Below are 24,677 nucleotides of genomic sequence, written 5' to 3' on the forward strand. Positions count from 1 at the left end.
AATCCCTTTAATGCATTTTATGCAGCCATGGCATATTCTATTAATTGCTGTCCCCTACCCACCATCCCACACACACATGCACACGCATACGCCCCATGTCCTCTCTCATCTTAACTCGGGACAATAGAAAACAATAAATGCAGCAAAAGAACATCACAGATCTGTCCTCTTTCAGATCCTGCAGGAAAATGAAGCCCAACTAACCCCCTTTTCATTTTAAGGTTTGGTCAGAGACAGCTTTAGCTGTCTCATCAGCCTTATGAAATTAATTTCCATAAATGAAAAATACACATATAGAGCGGAATTTTACTCAGTCGTCTTCATCCCTGGGTCTGTTCAGCTATCATTCACATTCTGCATCCACTCACCACAGCAAATAGCATGGGGTAAAGCGGCAGCCCATGAAGGCAACTAACAACCTTGCACTGTGAGTGATGACATTTTTCCTAATCACATGGGCAAATTTGCCATAAAAAGTGCGCCTCACTGCCAGGCTGGTGGGCCAGTACTTTAGTTTGGCAATTCTTTTTTTCTTTCCCGTTTTTATCCATTTTTTGTCATTGTGTTTGTTAAAAATAGGTCTCCAGGTCACAGTAATTAAGGCCCAATGTAGCTTTTCCTTGCACCAATAAGAATCATACTTCCATGTGATGTGTATTAAAACTAAAAAGGGTTTCTAAACCAGTTGAGTAGAGGATGTTGCCGAAAAACGACAGCAGTTGACCTTGAAGCTGGAGAACCGGGTTCAAGTCTCGACAATGGGCAAATCAATGAACCTCCCTGTGCCTTGCAGAAGAATTAATGTGTCCATCTGTAACGCAACTGGTGCTCATGTAAAGTGCTCTAATACCTTGAAGCCTAGTTTGCGTTGTATAAAACTCCCTGCCCCCATCAAAAAACAAGTCACATGCCTGATAGGGCACACTGATACTGTTAAATTATATGCAATGGTAAATAATTTTTTATTTAAATATGTTTTTGGATGCTTTAGCTCACCACATATAGGAGGCATGTTTGTTTTGTGGCATATTAGTGCAACAATCTTTTTTGACTTAACAATTGCACCAGCGTTACCAAGCCCACAGCTAATGGCTTTGCCAATACTTGTTAATCATAGTGCAGCTTCTTGGTGCTACACTGTTATTGTCAGGAAAGTGGAATTATGTGATTCCTTTTCACATAAATTATGGATCTACCGAATTTGCCACATCATCTACTACTAACAGTTCAAAAGTTAGTAAAATCGTACCAACACGTGCTTCTGCGCAGTGGAAGACCCTTTCCAAAAGTTGACTTCTCACCTTCCTGTTGCTTATTGCAATGTTTAAACTGAAGTGTAACCTATGGCCAGACAGTGTTAACAAGTATACAAATTACAAAATAATGACGAAATACAATTAGGAACTATTCTGCATGACGTAGCATAAGTTGCCTTTTCTTGCTGCATAAATGAATCAACCCTGATGCATAATTACAGTGGCTCTGAATATTATTATTTCTTTGCATTGTGCTTAGTACTCAATTTCTTGTGTGCAGATACACTCACACAGGCCCGAGCACACACTCACACAGGCCTGAGCACACACTCACACAGGCCTGAGCACACACTCACACAGGCCCGAGCACACATGCATGTACAAAGCAGTCCGCGCACATTCTTTAAAACCCAGATTCTATATCTCCCTCTTTCCCTTACACCTAAAGGCACACTGAAGCCGTTAAGCACTAACAATCCATCACACACTCGCACAAAAGGCTAACAGGATAAAGGACACGTTTACCTCCTTACCTCCCGTGGCTTCCTTAATTGCCGCTCTCAGTGGGTCACCTGGATTCCAGAGTGCGCACAATACACACCAAAGTGTAAATGTGATTGACAGGCAGTGTCTGAATGGTATGGACACTGCTCTGTCAAGCTCAGCGTGAAGGTGAAATTATCGACACCTACAAGTCAAAGACATAATGCAACTGAGAACCGTTTCTGTTCCGCAGCGGCTCAGCACAGGGCTACAGGGGCACTTTGGCTGTCAGAATATCAGAGGCAGGCGCCACCCTGCCTCCGCAGAATTAGCAATGAGCAATGCATCAGACTATAGTACCAGTACTCTCCTTAGTGGGGGGAGAAGTGCCGGTACTTGAAGGGATTAAATATAAGAAGTGCCGGTACTCAGTACCGGTGAGTACCTGCCCATTTAAAGCACTGGCCTGGGGCCTCCTTCAATGGAGGGAAGGAGAATGGATCATCCCCGGTTTGATGAGGGTGCAGGGGAAGGGCTTTCTCCACTGGGAAAAATATTTTTCCAACAGAGAAAAAAGCTAGTAATTTGTAGAGAAGCCCATAGTACCCCCCTATTTGGAGTTCTCTACAGTGGAGAACTCCACACAGCAGGAATCTGATCCATATGAGAATGTCTCATTGCCTTCTAGAGGTGAGCCGGAAAACCTGAGTGTGTTCAGTTTTCCAGGCGCACTCCTGGGAATGTTTGTGAATTTCAAAAAGTCAGAATATTAAATCCAGATGGGGACAGAGATCTACACCTATAATATTTACGTCAGATGGTATTTCTGACTATGCTATTCTGACATAAAACCACACATGTAAAATAATACTGGCATATCAAAGTGAAACGTATATTTATTTCCTTCACCTTGTCTTCTGTTTTCTTTTAGGATGGCCAGTCGGACTTCTGCTGGGACCCCTTGCAGGTCAGTGCCTTTTTCATTCATTCTCATCAAAGAACCCCACCTTCAGACTTATTATCTGCCATTTCCACCTCAGATGAGTGGTGCATTACACTTGTAACTGGGGGGAGCCATATTAGCTCAAACTGTGTTTGTGATCAACTTCCACTTCTGAGATAGGCAAAATTAATGCACAATAGTAGTAGTTAGCCACACAAATGCCTTTAGAAAAATGTCCTTAATACAAATTTTGCAGCAGGGAATGACGGAAAACATGCACTATAAACATGTTATTCCCCATTGACCTGTGAAACTTGAAATGGGAAGGTAAAACTGCACTTTTAGTAAACACAGGCGCGGCCCATGCAGGTAAGAGCAGTGGTGCAGGGGCATGGCGATGGGAGTCCACAGACAAGAGAAACAACAAATAAAAACATTAAAAAAAACAATTACTTAGCGCTCTCCGCCCCACCACTCTTACCTGCACGGGCCTCACCTGGGTTAAAAAGGCACTGGATGGTATCAACGTTTTCACTAGTGGTTCTAACTAACTGAAATACTTTAGTCCTCAAATCAAGGGCCTATATAGTTTGTAGAAGATCACATGCCACTTAAATGTCCACCAGGGGCCGTAGAGCACATTATCACTGTTTGCGCCCGGCACACCTTTCAAAATGTGCGCCCGGCATATGTAATGTAATGATGTCTTGTAAAGCGCATGAATCACCCCACATGGGGTATCTCCACGCTGTAGACAGCTGGGGAACCCGTCCTGGCTTTCCCTGTGAGATGGACCCTACTGGGTATCTCCAGAGTGAAACCAGGCATCCCCGGCGTATGTGGGGGGCCGTTGTGGAGATGAGGCAAGCTAATGCCCAGAGTTGCCGAGTGTGATCCCTGGTTAGAGTAGGCATTGAAGCGAGAATTATCGAGTCCGCTGACCCTGGTCCACGACCCTGCCGCGTCGGGAATTGAACCCTGTTCCCAGGCCGTCCTCTGCTTCCGGTTCTGCCGCCTCTAACGAGTGAGCCACACCACTCCATAAACAGTGATAATGCACCCCATTATGGTGTATGTGCTGCCCCCAGGGCAGCCGCGAACTCGCACTGCCCTGGTGGCTGCGCATTCATCTGAAAACCAGAGTAGCCGCAAGGTCTTTTCACAGTCACTGACTGCACCCGCCTGCAAGGCGATATCTGGGGGGTCCAAGGGACTCCCTTTACCCCCTGCAGAGGGCTGCTGTCAGGCGGCGCACTGAGAGTGCACCACCTTTTAAATGGCGCACTGTCAGAGCGCCTTCTGAGAGCTTCTTTTACTCTGGGACTGCGTCTGTAATATGGCGCCGACGCAAAGTCAAAGGAATCCCCTCATTTGCGTAGGGCTCGCCCATATGCAAATGAGGTAACACCCTCTGTTGATAGCACTGGCGCTTTAAGTGCGCCAGCTCTATTGGTATTATAGACGGGGACGCACAAGCGTCTGCATCCCCTTCTATAATACCAAAGTGCCCTGGGGTGTGCAAAAAGTGGGCACAAACACCTGTTGCGACCCCAGGGCACCATCTGTAATACAGCCCCTGATGTAAGTTGCACCCTTACCTGAAAATAATGCAAACTCACTGGGTGTGTAAGAATACCGAAAGCAAAAATATTGTTTGACATTTATATTGCATCCTAAATATAATTTTAAAAAATATAGCTCCATGGGGCGTAGAGGATAATTTGATCACAATATTTTCCTCAGATTAGGGTACACCATTCCGGTAATATGCAAATGCACCGCCCCTACTCAAAGGTTTCTCATATTTCAGACCTTGCAGAGTCACCTAAGGAAATCTTCCATGGTTTCCATGTAGGTCATTTCATTTCTGCCTGTAACTTTTCCCGCTGGTCTTTTTATAGCACATGCCAGCTCTGCACCTGCTGCAAATCCAATGTGTTGCATAGATCCAGGCACTGCCAGTGCTTGCTTATACAGGAGCGGCTGCCGCAGGGTATTCAACGAGCATAAACAATGGAACCCAGACAGTTCCTATAAATGGAAGCAGCACATTAACATAGCCAGATGTAATATCCTTGGCTCTGAACAGCACTAACTGAAAGGCTGTATATGGATCTTCGTAAGACAGCAATTTTAATAATAACAGGTAGGGAACAAGAATCTTCCATCATCAACTGTGCTACAATATGTTGTGTGATATAAGCAGAGACACTCGAACCATTCGGAAATGGAGGACCAAATTATGTGGCAGGGCTCGCTATATAAATCGTTTATTTCGGGCACAGCCTATAAAAACACATCGAGTTAATTCCAGCAAAACGCTCTTAGGTGCATTGACAATTTGTGCAATGTAAACACATAAAAACATCATGTAGAATTATCATACTATAAAAGAGGGTGCTAAAAAGAAATCTATCGACATTAAAAAGAGAGGGGGGACAGATGGCTAGATAGATTTTGGGTCTAGCATAGCAAGCAATTTTATACAATGTGATGGTTACTATGCGAAGCCATGAAGTGGCAGGGCTCACTAAATTAAGCGGCAAGGAAATGCAAAGTATACTCCATAATGTAGCGTATTCTGTGGCATGGTAGTTTGTATCTTGTCAATTTAATATGCATTAAAATTGTATGGGAAAAAGTTTCACCTCATTGGTTTCCGTTCAACATTTTAGTATACAAATTGTCACCTCAACGTTGGCTAGGTGAACTGTGCAAAGTTATGTCACCCTATAGCCTCATGTGTTGCACTTTTCTAATCACTTTTGATCGATTTTGGCTAGAAACTATTTTTTGTTGAAATTATACAGCATATGGTGGACTATGTGGCAAGTGTGATAAATCCTTTATTATGCAGTAAACATGCAAAATCACAAAATTCAAGTGGCCTTGCAAATCAGATACAGAATCCTTGTTCTTAACCGGTCATAATGCCTGTGCTGTTCACACATTTCCATAGTATATTGAAGTACCGAAAAGTTGGAATTCTTCATGGATCTAGATAGAGTCAGGTGGAAGATTCCACAGTACAATTACTACATCATGCTCGCTTTCTTCTTCTTGCATGGTGATGGATGGTGAGGTGAATGCATCTGAAAGCATTTGGGCAACCTGTTTGAGTCAAACAAAGTTTATATTGTAGGGTAGAAGTAGTCAGTTGGTCTGGCCTGAACCATTATGTCAGCCATGACCCCTACCTCTGTCTAGATTCCATTATCGAGGCAATGATTGGGTTCAGTCTTAAGGCTTAATTTACGAGGAGCTTGCACCACATCTGCATCACTTTGCTTTGACGCAACAGCGGAGCTATCTACAAACTGACGCATTGGGTCCAGTTTGTCAGTTTTTAGAGCCCTCCCTCACATTATACCTGTGGGAAGTATAATGTATGAAGGGTAGGTGTTCCCAAGCAAAAAAGCCACATAGACGAGGCGTAAGGATTGATGCAGGGCTTTTAACATGGAACACGCCTATGTGTTCTGATGCATTGCTGGTGTTGCGTCAGTTTTACGGCCAACTCTAGCAATGTGTTACTTTTGCACCAACAGAAGTGTCAGAATTTCTGATGCATCTGTTAAATCCTTATGCCATGGAGCCCTGTATTGAAAATAAAAGCCATCCCTGGTGTCGAATGGACATTTGGTGCAGGTGCAAGACAACTGACTAGTGATGCGTCCATTTCTCGTAAATGAGGCCCTCAATGCAATACATTAAACTAGTTGATGCCAAACTGGCCCTTACTATTTCATTTTTCCCCTTAGAAATGCTGTAAGAATTCTAATGGCATCCTGGCAGAGACCAAGTCAACCTCCAACAGCTATGACATCACTGAGCTGGCGACGTCCTCTCTGGTGGGTAGGTAAAGGCAAGCCATCCTTCCATTGCCTTCATGCTTCGCATTTCCACATTTGGTGCCAATTTCGGTCTCTTTGTATCTTCCACCTCTAAGCACTGCAGTCCCTCTGGTTAAATATGAGCACTAAATCTCCCATTATGCATCGTGAAATCTCAGTTACATGTTACAGTTCACTTGATGGTACACATGTCCTTTCAATTTCTCGTGGTTGCACCGCTGTTTGTGTAAGCAAGTATGAAACTGTGAGTCAATCAGAAAAAGAGAGCCCGCCATTACATGGTGATCACTTCAGCATTTGTTTTATCCGATTCACTGTTTTCAATCCCAAGCAAAAAGCTATGTGATGTGTCTGAGTAAAACCAAGCTCTACCTTAGGCTTCCAACTGAGTGGCGGCTGCTTTGTTACTATATTTTACACAGTGCTTCGTACAGCACTTCTGCTGTTTCTAAGTGCTGTAAATAAGAGATGCTAATAATACCCAAGTTATTGCTACTCAATTCATGGACCTTTGGAAGAGGGAAGATTAAGTCTGCTTTGTTAGGACAGGAACTCAAGTTATGCAGATCACTGCATGTTTCAGCAGCAATCCCTTACCTCAAGGAGCTTTCTAGCGCTAAGAATCATAAGGATGAACATATGAATTCTTGATTCTTGGCCTAACCACAACAATCAAGCTGATATTCGGCTTCATGATGTTATCCTCAGAGTCTGCTTGTGGGAAAAACAAAGCAGGGTCGGGCAAAAGGAGGTCTCTCTTCCTGGTTCCAGCTTTCCCTTATGTCAAGATTGAGCAGATTGAGCCTACATAGACCAAAAATGTGTGTGTGGGTGTGGTGGTGGTGGGGAGGGTATATACTGGTACTTTTAGTAAAAACCACGAGTGATTTCTATTTTTATTTAGATCATTTTTACAATAATGATGTTGTAATTTATAACAATTACAGCTTTCAAACTCTTTAATGCAATTGACTGTTTGCCAAAGATCACTAAACCCCTGCACCAAGATCTCAATCTGGTTTGTTCTGGAGAGTTTAACAGCAAATTTAATGAATGCGCTTACAGTTTAGGCCTGAAAAACTCCTTCTAGGATGCTAGTTCGCCAGGACCATAGAGAGATTGAATTAGCCAGCTATATCATGGCTTGTGATTGAATCAATGCTACAGAGAATAACTTTGGCAGTGAAGAAGTGATTCCAGCCTTTTGTGGCCGGGGATGTGCAACTACTATAGATTATATATTTTTGTCTCGCAGTTTCCTGAAGCATCATTTGAAGAGTGACCTTCTGGATTTAAAGTATGGGGATTATAATCCTCTATTAGTTTCTCTCTTACCTCCCTGCTGTAATGTCGGTATTCCTCCTGAGCCGGAGCAGTACCCCATCCTAAATATAATGGGATGAGGCTGGGGTGGAACTTGCTTGATCCTTGCAAATCCCTAACTACTTCGGTAAAATCAAATGTTAACCTCTTCGTGGCACAAGAAATTACCATCATTGCGATGGTTCAATGCAGCCTGTTCTTCTGCCAACAGACGTCAGCACGAAGTCCTGTCAAAATCCTAGGGACATAGCGGAGGTTAAAATGTGCTACACACAATACCTAGCAACTTTTTTGGGCAAAAAATGAATTCGAGTAGGTCTAACCAGACAACTCAATCTACTCTCATGGCTCGCGGGTAGGGTGGCAGGCGCACGGGGGGGGGGGGGGTGGTGATGGGAGAATGGGCTGCATTGAAAGAAATAATAACACTTACCTTCCTACCACCGCTGAGTCATGCTTCTTTTCTAATGCTCGTCTGTGTCCAACTCCAGGTCAGAACAAGAAGCAGCCAGCCAGGCTCCCACCCCTAAGCCCATCACAACTCTGCAATGCAGCGTTGTGATTGGTCTGAGTATCGTGACATGGCGCACATCCAGGAGCTGTTGGGGTGGGTATGTTCTCCATGCAGGCTGTGATGCAGCCTGCATGGAGAAGGGGGAAAGTCTGCATGCATGTTTTGGGCGGCCCGTTTGCGAATGTAAAATGCTTTTGAAATGTATCAAACCCTATTTTGTGATTCGGTAACCTGCTACCGAATTGCAAAATGGGTTTGTAATTCGCTATTGGAAGAGGCGTGTTTGGGGCGTCCCTTCCAAATACCGAATCCTAACCGTATGAATGTTTTGTGACCATAAATGCAGTCGCAAACCATTCGAATTTTACCACCTACTTCAAGTAGATGGTAACCCATTTGCAAATGGGGACCCCTTCCCCTTTGAGAATGGCAGCGAAAATGTATTTTCAGAGCAGGCAGTGGTCTTTAAATAGGAAAGGAACTTTTAATTTTTCTTTTTTAAATGCAACCCGTTTTTCTTTAAGGAAAATGGGCTGTATTTAAATAAAATGTTTGCTTTATTAAAAAGCAATTACGCACATGGTGGTCTGCTGACCCCAGCAGACCACCATCCCCGTGATTTTAGCGATTCCTAGGGGGGTGCAAATTGCAGCCTACCTCATTAATATTCATGAGGTAGGTCATTTGCGACCCCCTGGGAATCGCAGAAAGTGTTCAACACACTTTCATACATGCTGTTTTGCGTTTCCTTAATTGCGAATCACAAAGATTCGCAAATAGGGAATCACAAAACGGTTACTTGATACGTCTGGCCCTAGGACTCTTATACCTTGAGAATTATACCATGCTAGGTCTCGTTGTGCTTTGTCTGTCAATTTGGGCGAACACCTCTGCTACCCTTAATCAAACTATTAATAGTGATTGTCAGTCGCCTAAAAATCCCCTGACTGCTATATGTTAAACAGCCATCAGAGAGGTTGGGAAGTCTTCATTTTTCAAGAATCCTTCCTCTGCGAAAAAGAGGAACACGATTTGGGTCAAGTGATCTTTCTTGGAAAAAAAGGGTGCCTTCCTAAAACCGCCGGTGAAAAAATATACAATAGTACAAACAACAGCAGATATCATTATTATTTGCAGATTGTGCCCAGCCAATGGGAAAGGGCTTTGTTATTAGATTCTATGTCAGGACCGGAGGCTTCAGATTATGCTATATCTTCCTTCGCTTTATTAACATAAAGAAACCACAGCAGCTTAGGAAAAGATATAATAAGAACAAAAAATGCTTTAAACATAAAGCATTAACGTAATGTTCAACAAAAATCAACAACAACTCCCAAGAGTCTCTTTGTTATAATCATAGTCCACAGTCCTTTGTCACTGTTCATCGTCCCTATATAACCGGACTTCCCATCATCTTCCTCCTCTTTCTTCGCTGCTCCCGCAGCCAGATAAGTGTTTTCTATTTTGTCTTCTTTATTGTACTTGATTGTCTTGCGGTCTTTGGGGACTCCTTGTGTGGTTTATTCCCTTTCAGAGTCCCTGGTTGCGGGAACGTTCTTCGTTCCTACGCGACTTTATTCCCACTCGTGTGCGGTGTGTACATAGACCGCAAGGGGGCGGCCTGTCGTCTCGCCGACCCTCCGGCGCGCCTCCGCAGTGCGAGGAGCCGCGCCGTGGGGTCTGCTTGCGCAGGGGCCGACCCTCGCGTACCCCTCTGACACCTGGTGATCCGGGTCTGTACTTTCACAATTTTGACGCCCTCTGGGGCCTGTATAGCGGTTTTGACCGCGTGGATCGCCTTCGGGCGAGATCTGTGCACCTCTTTGAACAGTGTGTGGCCTAGCGCGCTTGAGGGGTACGTAGACCCGGTCCCGGCGAGGAGGGTCTGCGCGCTTGGGGGTTGGTGCAGCCCACCTGCCACGTCAGCTGGCCCAAAACGTGATCGCAGCCGCTGGGCCTGCCCACATTCGAGAACTTTCTCGGTTGCCGCCCTCTTGGGTGCCCCGCATTTGCCCTTGGTTCCGACATGGAAGGGGAGTATGAGGAGGAGGCCTGCCCCTATCTGCAGGATGATGAGTTTTATCAGGCGGTGGACAGCTCCATCTATCGTTGTGTGACGGAGGTGGTAGGGCCCATGGAGGACCGCCTTTCGGCCCGCATCGTGGAGGAGTGTGCCAAGCTGGCGGCGGCGCAGGTGCCGCCGCCCCCCGTGCTCCCGGGGACGTCCGGCGGGTTGCCGCCCGCTCCGAAGAGACCCCGGAGTGAGGGGCCTTCATCGGAGTCCCAGGGCGTGGATAAGGACGCCTTCGAGCGTCTTCGTGACGCCTTCCTGGCCAAAGCGACGGCGGTGCCTCCGGCGCCCTTGGTGGACCCTGGCACTTCGGGCGGTCTGTCAACAGCGCCCGCTTCCCCGATCTACGATTCTCCGGACTCGGATGACGACGGGGAGTCGACCCGATCTTGGCTCCCGGCGCCTTCGGGAAAGGAAATGCCCCGAGATGAGTCGGGTATGCTGGACCCGGACGAGATTGTCCACCCCCGTTCCGCGGCCTGGGCCCCGGGGGAGACGGTGGCGAAGTTTGTCGCGGGCCGGCTGCGCAAGCCCCTGGAGAAGGAAGCGAGGGGTTGCCTGCGCGGGGAATGCCCGCGGCCTACTTTGGAGGGGAAGGTGGCTATGACCCCAGAATTGGACCCCAAGATGGCCACCTTCCTGGCGAAATTCATGAAAGACCCCAGGAAAGGGATCGATCGGTCCTGGCGGGCCTGCCAGGACAAGCTGCTGGATGCGGTCGGGCCCGCCACGAAGATCCTCGACATGGCGGAGGAGGCTCGAGCAAATGGCACCGCCATTTCACCGGAGGTGCTCTCCAACTGGGCCCAGAGGGTGATCGTCTTCTTGGGCAACGCCAACTGTGCCCTGTCCACGGAGCGACGGCGGTCGCTCCTTATTAAACTGGATCCGAAGCTGGGGGACCTGGCCTCGTCGGAGGCAGGTGCAGTGGCCCAGGGTGGCCTCTTCGGTGAACCTTTCATCCGCGAGCTGGGAAAGTTCGTGAACACGTTCACGTCGCTGGACAAGGCCCAGTCCAGCATCAAGAAGGTGTTTCACCAGCGTTTTTCTGGAGGGGCCGGTCGCGGCAGGGGCCGCGCGATCGGCCGTGGTCAGCAGACCAACAACCGTGGACAAGGCTCCGGAAGAGGTCAGTACCAGACCTCGGCCAACTACACCAATTTCTACCCCACGAGGGGACAACGCTATGGTGGAAGAGGATTCCAGAAGAAGTCCGGACAAGGACATGCCCCCGGTGAGTGTTCTTTGCTTGGATCAGGTTCCGATTGGGGGGCGGCTGGCAAGCTTTTACGGGGAGTGGGAGTTGCTCACTGCCGATGCTTGGGTTTTGCAAACTGTCAGAGGTTTCCATATAGAGTTTCGCGACCAGCCAGCTCAGGTGAGGCCCCCGCGCCCAATGGTTTTCTCAGATTCCGACGCGCGATTGATAGACGGGGAGGTCTCGGACTTGCTGCGCAAGGGAGCCATCCGCCTATCAACGCGCCACCCGCATGGGTTCCTCAGCAACGTCTTCTTGGTAGACAAGACGGATGGGGGCAAGAGGCCTGTGATCAACCTCAAGGAATTCAATGGGTGGTTGGTCTACCGTCATTTCAAGATGGAGGGAATCCACCTCCTTCGGGACGTGCTCCTCCCTCGGGATTGGATGGTGCGACTGGATCTCAAGGATGCCTACTTGGTCGTCCCCATCCACCCCCCGCATCGTCGCTTCCTGCAATTCCTGTGGGACGGCAAGGTGTTCGAATTCACCGCCCTGCCGTTCGGTCTTTCTTCGGCCCCGTGGTGCTTCATGAAGGTCCTTCACCCGGTGGTGGAGTTTCTCAGAAGCCAGGGGGTCCGTATGATAGTATACCTAGACGACATTCTCCTCATGGGACAGTGCCCAGAGGTGCTGGCGGGACAGCTGCGTCAGGCTGTCGGCCTGCTTCAGAGGCTGGGGTTCGTTGTCAACGGCTCCAAGTCGGTCTTGGTCCCTACTCAGCAGATCACCTTTTTAGGTTTCGTGGTGGATTCGGTTCAGGCGGTTTTGAGCCTGCCGAGTCGGAAGGTCGCAAAGATACGACACCTGCTTCGGCAGACGATCGCGAAGGATCGTGCGTCACTGCGCCATGTCGCCAAGGTGGTAGGCCTCCTGTCGTCCTCCATCCAGGCGATTTTCCCAGGCCCGCTGCACTACAGGGCTCTTCAGCGCCTGAAGGCACAGCATTTGCGCCGTGGGATGTGTTACGACCAGTGGGTTCCCCTCACGGACGAAGTGAAGGAGGAAATGTCGTGGTGGCTGTCTCACATGGAGGCATGGAATGGGCGAGCGATCTTCGGGTCGGCTCCGGACTTGGTCATAGAATCCGACGCCAGCAGGTCGGGCTGGGGCGCCCGGTGCGGGGATTTTTCCACCGGCGGCGCCTGGTCGTCAGAAGAACAACAATTGCATATCAATTGTTTGGAGCTCCTGGCGGGCTCCTTCGCGGTTCGCTGTTGGACCAAAGATTCGGTCAAGGCTTGTGTCCTGCTCCGAATGGACAATGTTTCGGCGGTCCGATATGTGAACCACCTGGGGGGTCCTCGGTCCCGCGCCTTGGCGGATTTAGCGAAGGACTTCTGGGATTATTGCCTGTCTCGTCACATTGCGGTGACGGCGGAGTATCTGCCAGGCCAGTCCAATCAAGTAGCGGATTGGCACTCTCGACATCTCAGGGATGCCAGCCAGTGGAAACTGGATTCGGGAGTCTTCCGGTGGCTACACTCCCTTTGGGGCCCCTTCTCGGTGGACCTCTTCGCGTCCCGTCTCGACCACCAGCTGCCGCGGTTTTACAGCTGGAGGCCGGACCCTCTGGCGGAGGCCACGGACGAGTTCTTGCAGGATTGGAGTCGGGAACAGCCGTTTGCGTTTCCCCCGTTCTCCATGATCATGCGAACGGCGGCTCAAATACGCCGCCAGGGTGCGGACCTGGTGTTGGTTACACCGCTGTGGAGGTCTCAAGTATGGTTTCCGGTTCTTCTGGAACTTTCCTGGGATTTTCCAATCCTACTCCCCCTGTTTCCTCTGCTCCTGACGAGCCCGGATCAGGAACCTCACCCTCTCGTCATGCAGAACACTCTCCGCCTCATGGCGTGGAGGCTCTCAGGAGACGCTGGACACTCCCGGGCCTTTCGGGGTCAGCTGAGCACTTGCTCTCCAAAGCATGGGCCGATAGTACGACGAAGCGTTACAGATCCGCTTGGCTTAAGTGGGTGCGTTGGTGTTTACGAAGGGATTTGGATCCCATGGTCGCCGGCCTTGTTCCCGTGCTGAATTTCCTGGCTCATTTGGCCGACAAGGGTTTAGCGTATAGAACGATCAATGCTATCCGGTCGGCGATTTCAGCGGGCCATGACAACATCGATGGCCATCCGGTAGGGGAACACCCTTTTGTGTGCCGGCTTCTGCGAGCGGTTCGCCTCGCACTGCCGCCGGAACCCAGGTACTCCGTCCTTTGGGACGTCAATTTGGTTCTGAATCTGTTCCTGTCGTGGCCAGCGAATTCTTATCTGTCTCTTAAGGAGCTTTCGGCGAAATTAGCCATGTTGTTATGTCTGGTCTCTTGTAGGCGCGTCTCGGACGTGCGCGCGCTGGATGTTTCTGCACGCATTTTTTCCCCGGATGGGGTTACTTTTACGGTGGGCCGACGCACTAAGACGTCGTCGCGTTCCATTTCTTATCCAGCCTTTACTGACACTCCTAAGTTGTGTGTCGTGCAATGCCTCAAAGCATATGAGGACCTGACCTTGGATCTGCGCCCTCCGGGCGAGCGTCAGTTGTTGATTGCCCTGCGGAAGCCACACAAAGCTGTCTCCTCCCCCACTATTGCTCGGTGGGTGCGTTGGGTCATGCAGGAAGCGGGCATCAATACTTCTCTCTTTGGAGCACACTCCGCCAGGGGGGCCATGGCCTCTAAGGCATTCTCGGTGGGTGCTCGTCTGGAGGACCTTATGCGAGCGGCGGACTGGTCCTCGGATTCCACCTTCAAGAGGTTTTATTTTAAGCCAGTGGTGGATTTAGCTCAGTTGGTGGTAAGTAAGCTTTAAACTAGCATAATCTGAAGCCTCCGGTCCTGACATAGAATCGAAATTTGCCTAGCTTACGTAACGGTAAGTTTCAATTCTATTAAGGACACGGAGGCGAGGATTATCCCACCCGGACTACGGTGGTGTCTCTACCCACCCGTATGGCAGTAAGTAAAGCGTTTTCCTTTACGTTGTCAGTACTGTGTTGTTCACTGAATGCTCCTCGCCTTGTTGTCGCCTTTTACTGGGCCACCTCGCTGACGCTGTTCCTTTTTTGACAGGCAACGACGGTGCTAAACAGGACCAATGAGGCTTAAGCGTGATCTGCGCGAAGAAAGAGGAGGAAGATGATGGGAAGTCCGGTTATATAGGGACGATGAACAGTGACAAAGGACTGTGGACTATGATTATAACAAAGAGACTCTTGAGAGTTGTTGTTGATTTTTGTTGAACATTACGTTAATGCTTTATGTTTAAAGCATTTTTTGTTCTTATTATATCTTTTCCTAAGCTGCTGTGGTTTCTTTATGTTAATAAAGCGAAGGAAGATATAGCATAATCCTCGCCTCCGTGTCCTTAATAGAATTGAAACTTACCGTTACGTAAGCTAGGCAAATTTCGATTCAGATGAGCAACAATCAGCCATCTATTATGTTTCCATGGTAGTTCTAGCATTTGTATATGCCCATGTGACGTCACTTCGAACCAATCCCTCGTGAACTTTGATTTTTGTTGTGAGTATTATGAATTTTATACATTACAGTTTCAAGTGCCATTGTTAAGAAAGTATCATTCTGGCAGCTGCAGCCAGAGCTGCACTGTGCTTCTTCAAAATGTTATCGGGTGACATTATTGTTTCACAGCGGGAGCTTTTTTTAAATCTGTTCTTCGCTGCCAAAATGCTATGCTCTTTTAATAGATTTTTAAAGTTTTATTGTACTGTAGTTTTTATGATAATCATTTCGAAATGAAGTATTTTTAAACTGAATTGAACTGAATGCAGTTCGGAGTGTTGTCAGGATTCATCCGATAAGCAAATGCAGTTAGTATATGTTTTACTTAATGGTCTCATCTTAAGTCATGATCTTAAGTGCTGAGGAACACCTCATCTTTCTCGAATCACGTTTTGAATCTAGAGGCTCTGTCTGATCAAAGTGCATTATTTTTCATAATACATAGTCAGGAGGAGAACAGGTATGTGGGGAGTGGTGGAATTATATGGAGTGGAAAGAGCTTTAGTTAGTGGTACAATTTGGATATGGACTAGACGAAGAATTGGATCCATTTCAAAGGCATGCCATCCAAATATATATGGATAGTCAGCATACATAGGATACCATGGCCCTTTGATGTGTTCTGTACTTCGTTTTCTATTTTTTAATTTAAGATGGTGGAGTCGCACTTCATCAGTGATAGGTCATGATTTTGCACGTTTTAGTACGTTTGTATCTGTTTATGCAGCATCCTCCACCTTGAATACAGAACTAGAGAAAGAAGTGCACTGCACGTCTTATCTTCATCAGAAATAAATCAATTTGCACAGGCAATTACAGCTACTTCCACGTGATGAATATTCCCATAAAGGTTGGCTGCTTTAGAGTATCTCAGAGCCAACCAATCTATCTTATGAGGTAAAAAGACCACCCAGTCCTGAAGAAGCCCTATAAGTTCTTACTGGTTGAGCTGAGGGATGAAACACACTGTGGTGACCACCCTAAGGAAGACTATTAACCCCTGGAAGAAACTAAAGAGCAGAAGTCACCATACTATCACCTTAAATGTTGCCTTTCGGGGATACCTTCAAATGGGTGTTACACAACGAAAAAGCACTTTCAATGTTTGATAATGGTGGTCTCCATCCGGCCCCTTTTGAAGAAGTTGTTTAAATCTCAAAACTGAAATGCAACTTTATTACTAAGCACATTTTTCGCAATACGTATGACTGCCATTTTGTATGTAATGTGCCCATTGGCTTTTGGTGAAGGGAGCAGCAAATGGCATATAAAGAATGACGCATGAATATAATGCTAAATAATTTTATTTAACAACAGTCATTCCATTCCCTTCTTTAGGTCTCGACTATTCTATCTCCTTAGGGATTGAATAGGCGAGATTATAGTAAGCAGTCCGAAAAGTCTACCTAGCCTGCGGATCGCGTACAGTTCATGTGAGGCAGGCGTGTGAGCCAGGCGCGTGTGCACATCAAACACCATAGGCCTCGGCATCAGACTTCAGAGGAAGCCGCTCGCACACCACCATTTATCTGAGCCTCTGCATCAGACTTCAAAGGAATCCGCTCCCAAGCCGCTCCCCTGCCCCCCATCAGACTTCAAAGGAATGCGCTCCTGCTCCCCAGCCCCCCCCCCCCCCCCAGCAATGCCGAGAGCTTGGTTTTTTTTGCATCCATTTCGCGGGGAAGCCGTGTTTTATTCGGCGTTCTCTGCACCTTTCTCGTTTTTGTTTTTGGACGAAAGTGAAAGCCTACCGTGCTTGTTTACAGTAGCCTTGCTCCTCAAATGCTGTTGCTGTGTTGCCATCTCTCTAGTGACACTCAGCTTGAAAACACTCGATTTGCTAGCTGGAATGCTACATCCGCTATGCTTGGCCTCTAGACACGTTGATCCCTCGCAGGCTGTGCTGACTCTGCCCCTCTGACTCTGAAACTGACCTACGCAGTCACGACGCTGTCTCTTCTCTCTGTCTTATGATGTCTGCCCTGCCACCATTTACTTTGGATCCTCACCCTCACACACTCACACACCCTCACTCACCCTCCCACCCTTACACACCTTCACTCACCCTCACACCCTCACACCCTCACCCCCTCACCCTCACAACCCTCTCACCGTCACTCACCCTCTCACCCTCTCTCACCCTCACTCACCCTCACCCCCTCACATCCCCACACACCCTCACCCTCGCACCCCCTCACCCTCACACACCTCCTCACCCTCACACCCCCTCACCCTCACACCCCCTCATCCTCACCCTCACACACCATCACCCTCACACACCCTCACCCTCACACACCCTTACCCTCACTCACACTCACCCTCACTCACCCTCACACATCCCCTCACCCTCACACACCCCCTCACCCTCACACACACCTTCACCCTCACACCCCCTCACCCTCACATCCCCTCACCCTCACATTCCCTCACCCTCCCTCACCCCCTCACACCCCCTCACCCTCGCAACCCCTCACCCTCACACACACCCTCACTCACCCTCTCACCCTCACCCACCCTCTCACCCTCACACACCCTCTCACCCTCACCCACCCTCTCACCCTCACACACCCTTTCACCCTTACACACCCTCTCACCTTCACACACCCTCTCACCCACCCTCACCCACCCTCACATCCCCTCACCCTCACACACCCTCACCCTCACACACCCTCACCCTCACACCCCCTCACCCTCACACCCCCTCACCCCCTCACCCTCACACCCCTCACCCTCACCCCATCACACCCCCTCACACCCCCACACACCCTCACCCTCACACACCCCCTCACTCTCACATCCCCTCACCCTCACACCCCCTCATCCTTACCCTCACACCCCCTCACACACCCTCACACACCCTCTCACCCCCTCACACCCCCTCATCCTCACACCCCCTCACCCTCACACCCCCTCACCCTCACACACCCACACCCTCACCCTCACACACCCTCTCACCATCACACACCCTCTCACCCTCACACACCCTATCCCCCTCACACACCCTCACCCCCCCTCACCCTCGCAACCCCTCACCCTCACACACACCCTCACTCACCCTCTCACCCTCACCCACCCTCTCACCCTCACCCACCCTCTCACCCTCACACACCCTCTCACCCTCACCCACCCTCTCACCCTCACACACCCTTTCACCCTTACACACCCTCTCACCTTCACACACCCTCTCACCCACCCTCACCCACCCTCACATCCCCTCACCCTCACACACCCTCACCCTCACACACCCTCACCCTCACACACCCTCACCCTCACACCCCCTCACCCTCACACCCCCTCACCCTCACACCCCTCACCCTCACCCCATCACACCCCCTCACACCCCCACACACCCTCACCCTCACACACCCCCTCACTCTCACATCCCCTCACCCTCACACCCCCTCATCCTTACCCTCACACCCCCTCACACACCCTCACACACCCTCACACACCCTCTCACCCCCTCACACCCCCTCATCCTCACACCCCCTCACCCTCACACCCCCTCACCCTCACACACCCACACCCTCACCCTCACACACCCTCTCACCATCACACACCCTCTCACCCTCACACACCCTATCCCCCTCACACACCCTCACCCCCCATCACCCTCACCCTCCCTCACCCTCACACTCCCTCACCCTCTCACCCTAACAACCCCACACCCTCACAACCCCACACCCTCACCCTCACACACCCTCACTCTCACACCCCCTCACCCTCACACCCCCACACCCTCACACCCACACACCCTGGTACCCCTCACCCTCACACAACTCACCCTCACACTCCCTCACCCTCTCACCCTAACAACCCCACACCCTCACCCTCACAGCCCCACACCCTCACACCCCCTCACTCTCACACCCCCTCACCCTCACACCCCCACACCCTCACACCCACACACCCCGGTACCCCTCACCCTCACACACACCCTCACCCTCAAATCCCCTCACCCTCAAACCCCTTCACCCTCACACACACTTCTCTAATACCATTGCGAGAGCAGTGGACTCTCTGGCCCCTATGAAACAGCATTATTCCGCCAGAAAGAGACCCTTTGCTCCTTGGTTTTCCGATTCACTCAGGCTGCTAAGGCAGGGCTGTAGGAAACAGGAGAGGCACTGGCGATCGCATCTTGACCCTAATGAGAAGGAAAAACATAAACGCCTTCTGAAAGAGTATAAATCGGCAGTTATTGAGGAAAAAAAAGGCCAATTTTTCCAATCTGACGGCCTCTCTCAATTCCCCTAGGGAACTGTTTAAGATCGTTGACTCCCTTTCCAATCTCCAAACGCCGGATCCAATAATAGGTTCTCAAGAGCTGTGTGATAAGATCTCTACCTTTTTCCACATGAAAATTGTGGATATCTACACCGCTCTTGAATCTCTTAACCGCGAGCTGGGACCTCTACTCCTCCCTGCTCCTTCCACCGTTGAATATCAGGCGAATGACCCCAGCAGAAGCCTGATTAACTTCCCTCTTCTCACCTAAGAACAACTAAACCTGCTCCTCGACAAAATAAAATCAGGATCCCCCCTGGATCCCTGTCCTCTTAAGATCTTGAAGGATTGCAGGGAGTTATTATTGCCTTTTATGTTAGAGGTGATGAATTCAGCAATTACTGAAGGCATTTTTCCATCCTTCTGGAAAATGGCGGTCGTCAAGCCGCTTTTGAAGAAGCCCTCATTGGACCCTGGAGTTTTGAAGAATCTCCGTCCTATATCCCTGCTCCCCGCTCCAGCGAAGATGCTTGAGGCATATCTCAACCAACACCTGAGCGCTTTTCTAGATGCCTCTAGCCTGCTGGATTCTTCCCAGCATGGATTCCGAAGGGCCCACAGCACTGCGTCCGCCCTTACGGTGGTCGTCAATAACATTAGTCTGAAAGTCGACAGGGGCCAAACCACCCTTCTGGTCCTGCTTGACTTGACAGCTGCCTTCGATACCCTGTCTCCCTCTGTCCTGGTAACACGCCTTAGGGAGATGGGAGTCGAGGGCCCAGCTTTGAGCCTCTTGTCCTCTTTTCTTAATCAAAGAGAACAGAAGGTCAAGGTGGGTGAGTTCTTCTCTGCCGCCAAACCTGTGCAGTGTGGGGTCCCTCAGGGTCCCTCGTTGAGCCCCACACTTTTTAACACCTATGTGGCCCCACTTGCCAGGTTGGTTAGAAATTTCGGGCTGGAAGTGCTGTCATATGCCGACGACAATCAGATTATGGTCTCCCTCTCCCAGTCAGTGAGTATCTCCGAACTTAACTTCAGGAATTGCATGGAGGCAGTCTCTCAGTGGATGTTCCTCAATTTTCTGAAGTTAAACGGTGAGAAAACAGAAGTCCTGATATTTGGGGGCGGTCAGGACATTTGGTCAAGTGACTGGTGGCCTTCGTCCCTTGGTGCTTGTCCTCAGCCTTCGCATTCCGCCCGTAATCTGGGTGTGCGGATAGACTCCACGCTCTCCTTTGACCTTCAGGTCAATAGGAAGGTTTCAATCTGCTTTGGTGTCATCAGGATTTTGAGAAAGATCACACACTACCTCTCCCCAGAAGCTCGAAAGCAGGTTACTATGGCTCTTGTCTCTTCGAGACTAGATTATTGTAATGCGCTTTACTCAGGCATCAATAAAAAGCTTACTCAGTGCCCTCAGATAGTGCAGAATGTGGCCGCTAGGCTTGTCCTTGACGCCCCTAGATTTTCCGCAGCCTCTTTAGCCAGGAAGAACTTACACTGGCTACCTATCCAGGCTAGGATCTCTTTTAAGATCCTATGCCTTACCCATGGGGCTTTGTATGGCACAAGCCCAGAAGGCATAAGGTCTCTTTTGTCCTCATACTCTCCTACTAGAGCTCTCCGCTCTTCTAACAAAAAACTTTTGTCTGTTCCCCGGGCCTTTAAAGCCAGGTGGGGTGGGAGGGCATTTTCCTCCATTGCTCCAAGGCTGTGGAATGCTCTTCCTCCCGAATTAAAAGGACAATCTTCCATTCTGCTTTTTCGTAAAGCACTAAAAACATTATTCTTCACTGAGGCCTATCTGTAATCGTGTCTTCGGCCCATACTACCAGTAATACCATCATTTAGGCGCCTTGATGCCCTTGGGCTAAGTTGCGCGTTACAAGATGCCATTCAACCATTCATTCATTCATTCACCCTCACCCTCACACCCCCAAACTCCCTCACCCTCACACCCCCTCACCCAAACACCCTCACACGCCCTCATCCCCCTCACCCTCACACACACACTCACACCCCTCACTCACCCTCACCCTCACACACCCTCACACCCTCACTCACACACCCTCACCCTCACACCCCTCACCCTCACACCCCCTCACCCTCACACCCTCTCACCCTCACACACCCTCACCCCTTCACCCTCACCCTCCCTCACCCCCTCACCCCATCACCCTCACCGCCCCTCACACCCCCTCACCCTCTCACCCTCACACACACTCACCCTCACACACCCTCACCCTCATGCACCCTCACCCTCACCCTTGCACCCTCACACACACTCACACCCTCACTCACCCTCACACCCCCTCACCCTCTCACCCCCTCACCCTCACACCCTCTCACCCTCAAACACCCTCACCCTCACACAACCTCACCCTCACCCACCCTCACCCTCACACCCCCTCACCCACCCTCACTCACCCTCACACACACACTCACACATCCTCACCAGCATAGCATAACAAAACATAGCATAGAATAACAAAACACAGCATAGCATAGCATAACAAAAAAAGCATAGAATAGCAAAACATAGCATAAAATAACAAAACAAACCATAGGATAGGATAGCAAAACATAGCATAACAAAACAAAACATAGCATAGCAAAACACAACAAAACATAGCACAGCAGAACAAAACATAGCATAACAAAACAAAGCATAGCATAACATAACAAATCATAGCAAAACAAAACATAGCGTAGTATAACAAAGCATAGCATAAGAAAACGCAACAAAACATAGCAGAACAAAACATAGCATAATATAACAAGACATAGCATAACATAACATAAAACAAAGCATAGCATAACAAAACATAGCATAACAAAACATAGCAAAACACAACAAAAGATAGCATACATAACAAAACATAGCATAGCATAACAAAACACAACAAAACATAGCATAGCATAACAAAACACAAAATAGCATAGCATAACAAAACATAGCATAGCATAACAAAACACAACAAAACATAGCATAGCATAACAAAGCACAGCATAGCATAGCATAGGATAACAAAACAAAGCAGAGGATAGCAAAATAAACATAACATAGCATAACAAAACAAAGCATAGGATAGCAAAACTAAACATAGCATAACATAACAAAACATAGCATAACATAACAAAACATAGCTTAACAAAACACAACAACACATAGCATAACAAAACATAGCAAAACACAACCAAACAAATCAAAACACAACAAAACATAGCATAGCTTAACACAACAAAACATAGCATAGCAAAACAAAAAATATAATAGCATAGCAAAACATAGCATACCAAACACAACAAAACATAGCATAAGATAGCATAGCAAAACAAAGCATAGCATAATAAAACTCAACAAAACAAAGCATAGCATAACAAAGCATAGCATAGCAAAACATAGCATAGCATAACAAAACATAGCATAGCATAACAAAACATAGCATAGCATAGCATAACGAAACATAGCATAGCATAACAAAACACAGCATAGCATAGCATAACAATTCAAAGCATAGGATACCAAAACATAGCATAGCATAACAAAACAAAACATAGGATAGCAAAACAAAACATAGCATAGCATACAGTATCACTCCGCACCACCAAAGCATCACTCAGGGGCACCACACCATCACTGTGCGCTACCACAGCATCACTGAAGGCCACAGAATCACTCGTTTGCCATCACAACATCACTCAGCGCCACCACAGCATCAATCTGTGCAACCATTCAACAACACCTGGTTCAAACATGTTCTCTCAATGTTTCATGTTTTATTACAAATGCAACAAAAAGATGTTAATATTTCACTTCTGTTCTTGGATTTTCGTCACAATAAAATACAATGAACATAATCTTCACAAAAGTTATTTACAAAACTTTAAGCTATTGCCATTATAAATTACAATAACTTTTATTTAAGTATTAACTAATAAATTAAAAGTCATTGTTATTTGTAATATCAATACATGTAAGTCACGTAAATTCAACACATATTGCATTACAAATGCTATAGGTGTCACATTTGCGAAAGTTATAACTGTTGGCATTGTAAATGACAAAGCTATTAATTTCGCTATTTTCAAAAACTAAACATAAATAAAAAATGTGTCATTTACAATACCAATAGCTCAAACTTTCCTAATGCGAGACCTATTGCATTGCAAATGCTTGTTATTTCTCGATTTGGTATGAACTCAGTATGGTTTACCAAAATTAAAGGCCTGATTTATATGTTGACTGTAAGGATGCTCTGTCGCAACGGTGACAATGTATCAAAATAAAGATCCACGTGCCAGCCCTTTGGTGGAACTATGGCGAAGACAACTCTGTCTTGGAGTAAGGTCTGTCGGAAGTTGACCTCTGATTTAGAGGGGCGGACATGCAGGTCAGTTTTCACTGCCGTCACAGCCAGGGAAATCCAGACGGTAAGGGGCAGTGAGTACTGCTCAATGCTCCCCTCGTCATGGGAGAGAACTCCCATGACGAGGGGAACCTTTTTTTAATTTTCTAAAACAAATTCTCGTTTCAGGATTTTATTTTTTGGGGAAAAAACGTTTGACGTGTGTCAAGTTTGAAAAAAACATTAAAAGGAACCGTCATTCCAGCGGTTCCAGCCAATGATTTTAGAAGGCAGTCATTTCTAAATTAGGCAGGCAGCGTGCCCTCAGCCTGGCAGAGAATGCTCCATCTGCCAAATATTAAATCAGTCTCTAAGTTTCTAATGTGAAGTGAAGAAAAATGGGGAGGCATGATTCTATGTTTGTATCTTTAACATTTTTAAGAATCCATTAATCCCTTGTCATAAATCAGTTCTGAGTGGTTAGCTCAGCTCGGAAGGGGTAGCTTTTAAGGCCTGATTCTGAGTCCCTGCACCTATATATATGATCCCTGCACCTATATATATGAGATGCAGTGAAGCTGGACCGAGTTTTACCTGCCAAAAGCTTGTGGAACTCACGACCAGAAAATGGCCCCTTAATGGGGGGAGGCATGCATAAGCAGGAGCTGTAAGTCTTCATTTGCATGTTATTTCTTATTACCGGGTCATTTTCTGGTAATGACAGAGCAATACCACATGGTACTGGTAAATCAAGGTGTTGAGTTAGAGCACCACAATTACCAAAAGCGCATGGATGGCCTCCCCTCCTGTTGCTTGACTTACCCTGCATGCATAGACCATCCTATTTAATATTGATCATATTGCCATTAATATATATTA

The 24,677-nt window shown here is 48.0% G+C and overlaps 1 protein-coding gene across 1 annotated transcript in view; it reads left to right on the forward strand.

Moving 5' to 3' along the window:
* FAM131C (family with sequence similarity 131 member C) overlaps positions 1-24,677 on the forward strand; it is a 340,988-nt gene that overhangs the window by 185,787 nt on the left and 130,524 nt on the right. Inside the window, exons 3-4 of the mRNA XM_086921681.1 lie at positions 2,671-2,706; positions 6,444-6,537. Coding sequence (XP_086777807.1) covers positions 2,671-2,706; positions 6,444-6,537 — 130 coding nt within the window. The remainder of the gene's footprint in view (positions 1-2,670; positions 2,707-6,443; positions 6,538-24,677) is intronic.

The sequence above is a fragment of the Lissotriton vulgaris genome, chromosome 5 (assembly GCF_964263255.1).
Source record: "Lissotriton vulgaris chromosome 5, aLisVul1.2, whole genome shotgun sequence".
NCBI lineage: Eukaryota > Metazoa > Chordata > Amphibia > Caudata > Salamandridae > Lissotriton > Lissotriton vulgaris.